General features: G+C 34.9%; 1 protein-coding gene across 1 annotated transcript; it reads left to right on the top strand.

The window, feature by feature from the left end:
- Positions 1 to 250: 250 nt before the first annotated feature.
- On the top strand, positions 251 to 5,479 carry LOC143629920 (GDSL esterase/lipase At5g42170-like). The gene is made up of 5 exons (XM_077099063.1): positions 251 to 702; positions 1,752 to 1,882; positions 1,975 to 2,208; positions 4,707 to 4,962; positions 5,164 to 5,479. Exons 1-5 carry the CDS (start codon positions 423 to 425, stop codon positions 5,358 to 5,360), a joined length of 1,098 nt encoding a protein of 365 aa, XP_076955178.1. The 5' UTR covers positions 251 to 422; the 3' UTR covers positions 5,361 to 5,479.
- Positions 5,480 to 10,123: the final 4,644 nt, after the last annotated feature.

The raw sequence follows: 10,123 nt of genomic DNA, 5'->3' as shown, positions 1-10,123 counted from the left end.
GACTTGGCGTTCCCAGTAAAACCCAGTTGGCTCACCTAATTTGCTGTTATTTTATAAAAGCTCTAAAATTTTCATATTTTATCCATTGGAACATTTTTTTAGGTTATGTACCGTGTGAAGACATGGTTTTGATACTAAAAGAAATCCCAAAATGGTTTTGATCTAAAACTGGAGACCGAGTAATCTCTCATCAATTAAAATTATAGTCGGATTAATTTAAGGCCACTAATAATATATTTTTATAATGTTCCTGTAGATAAGCAAATCAGTTTTAAAACCGACCATCATAAAACTTTCATGAGACGAGTGTTTTACTGCTTGAAAACACTTGTTAATATCTCAAAACAACCCAGTTTTAAGTATTGTTACAATAATATTAACATTCTGAACCATCGTACGTACTTGCACTAATCATAATCATCATGGATTTAGGTTTCATTTCTTCAAGAATCCCTGTAACTGCTGTTCTATTTTATATCTGTGTTAATCTACTAGTTAGTTCTGGTTTAGCAACCTTCAAGATGCCTGAAAACGTGACGATTCCAGCTCTGATCGCATTTGGAGACTCGATCTTGGATCAAGGAAATAATAACTACATTCTGACGTTCATAAGAGCAAACTTCCCTCCATATGGGGCGAACTTTTTGGGCGGAAAAGCAACAGGAAGGTTTTCAAACGCAAAGACGCCTGTAGACTTGATCGGTATTTCTCTATGTTATTATTGGCTAATAAAGTTATATCACATAGTAACATAAGCAGGGGCGGACCTACCCGGCAAAGACGCCTAGGATGAATTGGCTAAAAGTTATTAAGAGCATACAGTTCTCTCTTACTGCAGTGAGATTGCACAAAGTAAAAATTGTTGGAAACAAAATGGTTTTTGTGGAAAAACTCTTTCACGACTCTTTCTCTTATTATCAATTTAAAAAAGCACACAAACACAAAACGCTAACAATCTATTTTTACTAAGAAACCAAAACCAGAAAGAGAAAAAGAATAATAAATAAAGTAGCCAAATTAAACTCAAATTCTAAGATCCAAAATTCAATCCAACTAAACTCCCAAGTTTCAACTTTTCACATTATGAATTCATCATATCTAACATTCTTTCCGTTGATCTTAATTTGGACCTGTCTCTTCATTATGGTAGTAGGTTCGTCCTCTTCTTGAACTAAAGTCGCATTTTCTTTTTTGTTTGGGACATTCATATGCAGAATGACCATGTTCATTGCAATTTCACTCTACTAATTTCATCCCAATTTTCTCTTCGGTTCTCATTAGATTGTTTACTAGTTTTTGTACCCATTGTTGGAAACAATTGGTATAGAACACGATGTTTTTGTGGAAAAACTCTTCTACGGATCTTCTATATATATTAGAAAACGACACAAAAACATTAAGCTCTGCCAATTTACTTATATCAAGTTAGCTTGTAAACCAAGTTAATGTAACCAAAGTTATATTAAGAAACTAAATAAAAACTAACCAAATCAACTTACTCAAAGCCTAAGACCCAAAATTCGACCAACCTTACTTACATAACCCCCAAGTTTCAAATTTTCACATATGAAATCAAGATTATATCTAACAAAAGTAACTAGGAGTCTCATTTGCCACACTTCAAGTAAGGGTTATTTTCGGAAAATGGTTCATAGTTCGTGTTATTAACATCCAATTTACTATGTGTTTTATTATGTATTATTGTATACGAGTAAAATGTCAAGCTAATTAATCTGCTATTTTATTTTTAGCTGAGAAAATAAATGTTAAGAAGTATGTGCCACCATACTTGGACCCATTCATAGAAGATGAAGACGTTATCACTGGTGTAAGCTTTGCATCAGGAGCCACAGGACTTGATCCTCACACAGCAACTATAAACGTATGGCATGATATAGTATAGTATTCAATTTAAAATTTTTTGAGTGATTTGCATACTGATGATATGCATGTTTTGTTCATCATATAAACCAGATGGTCATACCAATGGTGGATCAGCTACAAATGTTCTCAAACTACATCAGGAAACTTGAAGTATTGGTGGGTAAAGTTGAAGCGAATAATATTGTGAATAACAGCTTGTATTTGGTAGCAACAGGAAGTGATGATTTCGTCGATGATTACTTCACCTATCCGATGAGGAGAATTCAATATGATATACCTGCTTACACTAATTTTCTAGTATCAGAAGCTTCCACTTTTATACAGGTGAAGTTGCACTCTTTTGTTTATATGTGTTTTTAATCTTGCTATAGTATCCTGCTAATAGATTGAGCATCAAGCCTTAAACTCATCTTTATAGTCATAAATACCGTTATATAAGTTAATAATGCATAAATATATCAGATATTTACAATGAGTCAATGACCATGTGTCGAAACTAATTGAACCCAAATATTTCCTGTGGTAATTGCATGATATATGACAAAAGTGAAAATCAACTTCTACATGTTGCATACCTATGGGATATCAATATAGCAGGGAGCTAGGTTGTAACATGATTATTACACCCAAGTCTATTTGGATGAAACACTAAGCTCGTCAAAATGAACTTTAACCCATTTAAATTCAGTAATAGTGTCAGTAATTGCTTTATACGTACTTTGATTTCTGAGTTCTTGAGGAAATAAATTTGAGCCTAAGTTAACTGTAAATCCACCTTACCGGTGAACGTCTTTTAGAGAGGCATGGAGAGCGCATTCCCTGCCAATAAGCTTGGGTGTAGCGTGAAGATTGAGTTGGGATGCATGGAGAACAAGTAACCCATAGTTCAAACTGCCATTAAGATTTTGTAAATGCGTTTAACCACAGCCTAGTGATTGTTTGTCGAAGCATGCACACACAGAAATTGTTGGGAATCAAATACTCTATGCTTTGGATAAGTTCATATATGTGGAACCGATCCCTAAGCCATCAAGAAGATACAAGCATGAAATCTCGAGGAATAGAGATGAGAACGTTGGGGTGGATGTGTGGGCACAAGGACAAATCGTATAATAAAGAAAGTTTTTTTATGAGAAATTCTGGTAATGTATTTCAAATAAGATAGTGAAGAGGAAATTGAGTTAGTTTAAGCATGTGAAGAGGAGACATATGTCAAATCTGCTTCTAGTACAAACTTTGTACTATGGAAATCCACACACCGGAAAGGGAATAGAGGCAAACCCAAACTAACACGGGACGAGTATGGTAGACTTGCACCGTCCCAGAGACATCAAGGATAGGAGTTCTTGGAAACATCGTATTAGGGTAATGGACTTCGAAGGAGTGTGCATATATGCTTTAATCGTGGTGGGGGGGGGGGGGGTTTACTTTTCCTAAACTGTTGCTGCCTTAGCAATATGTCCTTATATTGCTTTTTTGTTGTTTCTTCGTTCTTTCCTTTTGTAGCTACAGTTTACTCATCATTATAACTTAGCGGTGGTTCACAACTATCAATATTAGTACATTTGTATTTGTATGGTAGTTTTTTATTACTATAGTGTAAGAAAGGTTTTTTGAGTTTGAGAGTCTCAACGAGAGCATCCTCTCTATCTTTTAGGGGTAGATATGAGGTTTGCTCTCATCGCGCCACACCGGCACACCCTCTTTCTAACGCACCATTAGTTCTAGTACTATTGATGAGACTATTCTGGGTATATTTGTTTTTGTTTTGTTTGTCCTTTTTTATCATTAGGATATTTTGTTCATAAGAAAACTTGACTAACGAATATTTCTCAAAAGAAAAAGAATACAAGACTTGAATTTGAAAATGATCCCAACTTCTTTATCTAATGTGAGGAAAACTTGTTGAACAAATATTTCTCAAAATTCTACAAATATAACTGTTCTCACTTATCCACTCACAATTGACTACCTTCCAAGTTCAAACATAATTAACTCCTATTTTGTTTTATACAGAAACTTTGCTCTTTATATCAAAAACCTCCAACCTAATCTCCTCTAGAGAAATCATGTCTTTAAAGAAATGATAATTTAACTCTTTATGTATTTGGATCTCTTGTGAAGAACATGACTTAGAAGGAAATAACCGACTTACTTTGACATTTAGTTACAATCGATCCTTGTTGTTTGAACTCAAATTTCTAAACACCTTCTTCAACCATTTAAGTAAATTCTCTTGTATACTCTTAATTTCATCCACAAAACCCAATTTACTAGATACCAAAACTCAATCACTGATATCTCACTTCCTTTGACTTTTCACTTGTATGACTTTTCGTATCTCACTTCCTTTGACTTTGACTTCATGTATCTATGAATGTGTTACACCCTACTTTTGGGACCTAGGGCGGGTGACCAACAAACAGTTGGTACCTAATTATTTTCAAACACGTAGGAATAAATAAAAGTCTACATTATAAACTTTGGAATATAAATTACATTAACATAGGGAACAATTCATTGTTTACAAAACAAGTGAAATGAAAACTTTTTCAATTCGTACACGGGTTATAAATAAATATTCAGCTGCAAGGTTTCAACGGCCAGGAGACTATCTATCAACCTTTGAGCTTCTTGTTCATAATCTTCCTACCCTTCAGTACGATTACCTGATAATTGATATTTAAAAGAACACGTCAGCATTATTGCCGGTGAATACCAACTGCAGACGCATTTTATGAAACATTTCATATCCATGCCAGAAACAAAACTTGACCGCATTAGTATCTATTGATTTTTGTGTTTGGTTTACTGTTTTGTAGGGCCTACATAGCCTTGGGGCACGAAGGGTGGTTGTTCTTGGTTTACCTCCAGTTGGGTGTATGCCAACTACAATATCTGTTAGTGGAAGCAAAAACAGATCATGTTCAACAATGCACAACAGAGCAGCAAAGTACTTCAACAAGAAGCTATCTTCTGAGCTTCAGTCTCTTCGATCCAGAAACCCTCCAGTAAAGGTCGTCCTTGCCGATATTTACAGCCCTTTACTTGACATAGTCAACAATCCACACTCCTACGGTAATTTAGCATTTTTTTTATTAGGTTGTTTTCAAGTTGAATACAAATAATACTATATCCATTTTTTATCTTAAATAATGACTTTTGGTTCCTTGAACTTTGCAACATTATTCATTTTTCTTAGAAGTAGGTTTATCTTCAATTTACTTCATGGTACTAAATAAGCCTGTTTGTATGTTCGTGTTAATGTGACCGATTTAGGATTTGAGATTGTGGACAGAGGTTGCTGTGGCACGGGAGAGGTAGAAGTTAGCTGGCTGTGTAATACATTTGACTCGACATGCTCAAATGTCTCTAAGTATCTTTTCTGGGATAGTTTTCATCCCACAGAGAAAGGTTACAGGATCATTGTTGATAACCTTCTCGAGAGATACACTGATGATGTGCTCCGCCTTTGACGATTGTGCAGCTTCACCACTCAGGCCATACTCTTCTATGATATATAGTGGTTTCCCAAGGATAAGGAACAGCACATTCATAACTTTTTCATATTCAGGACTTCTATATAGAATCTGTAATTTTTCCTTATTATTTGTCTTTGTAGAATTATTTTTGACTGTAATTTTTATTCTCCAACCAAAGAGCTTGAACAATATATTTTACCAAAACAGAAATTGCATGACCACTAGTCTACTATGACCAAAATAATATTTTACAAACCTAAGGCAAGGGACTATTTCTATAAGTTACTTGCATTAAATCAAACAGCAAAATTTTAACATAGCCCTACGTTAAACAAAGACATTATCGTTGATCAGACAAAGATCCCAATAGGTCTGTCCCCAATAATTAATTCTCGCTGACCACGCCATATAGAAATCATTAAATCAATAGCAATAATAAGCCCGGTTTGAAGAGGTCTATATCGTCTGTTGACAGTCCTACCTCTTGAAGGTCCCATATCAACACGGAAACACCAAATTAAATGGGGTTATTGGATTTAGATACTCCCAAATTTCACTTTTTGGCAAGGAACACTCCCATTGTCATGTTTCTCCACCCTAGCTGAACTACCGAACAAAGTTTCAACCAAAGGTGTTGAGCCATGTACCACCAAGACCTAAGTGGGCCGGAAACAATGAAGGTGTTGAGCCATGAATAAAAGACCTGGATAGTGTGGTGTGGTGGGGCGGTGACAGTTTGTGCAATAAGAAGGTGGGTCGCTTTACACAAATAACCACTTAAAATTAGTTGATTGAGTGTCTCTTGAGATAATTGCACAAATAGTCCATCAAAAGGGCACTTTGGTTCTTTAATAAAACATTAATAGAATACATAAGCAAAGTTTATCTTAGACCCTAAACATGTTACAAAACTCAAAACACAAACCTTAAACTTGTGAATTTTGAAACTTAGACCTCAAATATGTAATTTGGACCAACTTAACCACATGAATAATTTAAGTAGTTGTCTCATAAAGTTATATTAATAAAAATTTGTATTTCTTTTAACGTAAATCTCAGTTAGTTTGATTAATATGATCGCCTCCAAACTAGAAATCTAACCATAATCCGGCCAGATTGATTGATTTAGCTCGATCACAATGGTACTATCAGTTTAACGGGTTTTTAACATCACTTCTTTATTACTACCGAATACATCCCAAACACACACTACAAATAAAAGGTCATCTAGTGGCACATATTTTTAATGACATTTAGCTTATATGCCACTAAATTAAGTTTTTAATGACACTTAGTGTATGCCATCTTTGTTATAACAGATTTAGTGGCACTTAGTTTTTGTGCCACTAATTTATGATTTCAATCGCACTTTGCGTATGCTACTAAAAATTTAGTGTCACACATTTTTAATGGCATTTAGCTCTTGTGTTACTAATTTAGTTTTTTAATGGCACTTTGTGTATGCCATCTTTGCTTATAATACATTTTTAGTGACATTTAGTTTTAATGCCACTAATTTATGATTTTGGTGGCGCTTTGTGTATGCCACTAAAATTCTAGTGTCATGTGTTTTTTATGGCATTTAGATTTTGTGCCACTAATCTAGGTTTTTAATGGCACTTTGCATATGTCATCTTTTCTTATAACACATTTTTAACGCTACTTAGTTTTAGTGCCACTAATTTATGATTCAGTAGCACTTTGCGTATGCCACTAAAAAGCTAGCATCACACGTTTTTAATGGCATTTAGCTCTTGTGGCACTAACATAGGTTTTTAATTACACTTTGCGTACGCCATCTTTGCTTATAATACAGTTTTAGTGACATTTAATTTAAATGCCACTAATTTATGATTCTCGTGGCACTTTGCGTATGCCTCTAAAAGTAGAAAAAATATATAATAATAAATATATTATTTAAAAAATCACTTATAAATGGCAAACGAGCTGAGCCCGAGCTCAAGGCTGAAAATCTACTTACGAGCCGAGCTCGAGCTTTGAAAATGGAGCTTGAAACGAGCCGAGTTCGAGCTCGAGCTCTATGTAAGTTAAACGAGCCAAGCTTGAACCTGGTCGAGCTCGGCTCGACTCGTTTGCACCCTACTTATAACATTAATGTAATATCTTTTTACTAAACCTTACCAGTTGCACTACCGAAACACGGCAGCTCACTTACAAATCCGATCAAGCAAATCAATCCACAATAGATCACATACAAATCGGTAATCGATAATCGGCAAACCAATCCACGGCAGCCCACTGCAAGCGTCTTTCTCCTGTGGTATTAGATCTCTTCCATTCTATTTTTATTTTTTTAATTTGTTATGGATTATTGTTTTGTTATGGCAAATCAATCCACGGCAGCCCACTGCAAGTGTCTTTCTCATGTTATGATTAGAAATTGATTTATGTTTAATAGAAATGGAAATAATTAGCTACCGATGATTGCTTAGTTTTAATAGAAATGCCAATCATTTAATTAGTGATCTTATGCATAGGATTTTTTATTTTTTATGTATGTTAGAAATGGCAATTAATTAGTGATGTTATGAATTCAGATTGTTTCATTCTGAATGCTTATATGCTTTGGTGTTGGAATGCCAAATCGGTATGCAATTAAGGTTTCAGCTTCACGCGAGCTTTCGGTAATTAGTGCTAATATTGTTTTGAATTAGGTTTAAATATGTGAATTGTTTGTTTGTAATTAAGGTTCATTAAATTGTGCGATAATCTTGAATTAGCAATTAGGATTTCAATTTCACCATGACCTTAATTTGGAACCTGTTGAGACTAAACCAGGGAGATTTAAATGTGTGAATTTTTTTTTTTATATTTCCATTGGTTATGTATTTGAATGATGATTATTTATATATATACATTTGTGATAATAATCTGTTACTTTTCATTTTGATTAGCCATGGACAGATCGTAGATGTATTTCGCACCAAGAACAAGTCAAACTTTTGTTAGTGGGGTGTCAACCTTCTTAAATTATGCATTTGAGAGGGCATGTGTCAATGGGATGATAAAGTGTCCATGTGCACATTGTCTAAACATGAAATTTCAAAGTATGAAAATTGTTCTGGATCACCTCATATGTTCAGGCTTTCGACCAGAATACTTGAAATGGGTGTATCATGGAGAAGACACAACAACTACATCGACGAGCACACCCCTTAACGAGGAAGAAGTATATGACCATGAAATGTTGAATGGAAATTTTCAACCAGAAGGTGTGGAGAAGATATACATGAGAATACTTCCAATAATTGTCAAGAGACGAACAATAGAGGAAGTAATTTTGACAACCTTGTCAAAGAAGCTGAAGAAATGGTGTACCCGAATTGCAAGTACAACAAATTATCTTGTGTGGTGCATTTATAACATTTAAAATGTCTATATGGATGGAGTAACAAATCATTGTCATGTTATTAGACTTTTTAAAAGATTTGTTACCTGAAGGAAATGTGTTACCTAAAACAACACAACAAGTGAAAAAATCATGGCTAACATGGGATTAGGATATGAAAAGATCCATGCATGTCCTAATGGTTGCATGTTGTTTTGGGAGAACAAGGAGAACGATGACGTTTGTTCTTTTTGTGGATCTTCTAGATGGAAAGTTCATGAAGCTAATCCATAATACGAAGAAAGTCCTCCCTCGAAGAAGGCTTCAAAAATATTACGGTGGTTTCCTTTGAAGCCTAGACTTCAAAGATTGTTTATATCATCAAAGACATCAAACCTTATGACGTGGCATCATATAGGGCGTGCGAAAGATGAAAAGTTTCAACATCCAGCAGTTGCATTAGTTTGGAAATATTTTGATAAAAAGTTTCCTGAATTCGCTAGTGATCCTCGTAATGTTCGTCTAGCTCTAGCAAGTGACGACTTTAATCCTTTTAGGACAATGAATGTAGCACATAGTATTTGGCCAGTTTTTCCTATTCCATACAACTTTCCACCATGGTTGGTTATGAAGCAACCAAATTTAATTCTTTCATTAATCATCGCATGTCCAAAAGGTCCTGAAAAACAAAATATACGTGTATATGCAACCTTTGATTAATGAATTGAAGGAGTTATGGGAATATGGAGTTAATACATTTGATGCCTCGACAATACAATACTTCCAGCTGAAGGCTTCTTTTATTTTACCATATCAGACTTTTCAGGTTATGCCAATCTATCTGGGTGGAGCACAAAAGGAGAACTTGCTTGTCTTGTATGTTGTTTTGGTACCGATTCAAAATGGCTAACTCATGGAAGGAAGTGGTGTTACATGTGTCATAGGAGGTGGCTTCCATCTGACCATCGATGGCGTTCAGACATTAGATCTTTTGTTGGAGACCAGGAACTTAGAGTTGCTCCCATTCCCCCTTCTGAAGAGGAAGTTATACAATAGCTAAATGACATGGAATTTCTTGTTGACAATGATGCTAGTGGTCCATGGAAAAAGAAAAGTATCTTTTTTATGTTGCCATATTGGGAACATTTGTTGTTACGTCACAATCTTGATGTGATGCACATTGAGAAGAACGTTTGTGACAACATAGTGGGGACTTTATTGGGACAAGAAGGAAAGTCAAAAGATAACTATAAAACAAGACTTGATTCAAAAGAAATGGGTATAAGAAAGGAACTTAATCCAAAGAAGCGACCTATAAGTGATATCACTTTCATGCCAAAAGCTTGCTATCAAAGGACTCGAGGCGAAAAGACTGAGTTTTTAAAAACCCTCAAGTTCATCAAGCCCC

Source organism: Bidens hawaiensis, unplaced genomic scaffold, assembly GCF_021521415.1.
Source record: "Bidens hawaiensis isolate Kalapana, Puna unplaced genomic scaffold, B.hawaiensis_p1.1 tig00005482_1, whole genome shotgun sequence".
Classification (NCBI taxonomy): domain Eukaryota; kingdom Viridiplantae; phylum Streptophyta; class Magnoliopsida; order Asterales; family Asteraceae; genus Bidens; species Bidens hawaiensis.
The sequence above is the reverse complement of the archived record's forward strand: the minus strand, read 5'-3'. Positions and strand labels throughout refer to the sequence as shown.

Coding starts and splice junctions, on each gene's coding strand:
- LOC143629920 (XM_077099063.1), top strand. CDS start 423: ATGGATTTAGGTTTCATTTCTTCAAGAATCCCTGTAACTGCTGTTCTA. Junction 703..1,751: donor GACGCCTGTAGACTTGATCG/GTATTTCTCTAT, acceptor TTTTATTTTTAG/CTGAGAAAATAAATGTTAAG. Junction 4,963..5,163: donor CAACAATCCACACTCCTACG/GTAATTTAGCAT, acceptor TGACCGATTTAG/GATTTGAGATTGTGGACAGA.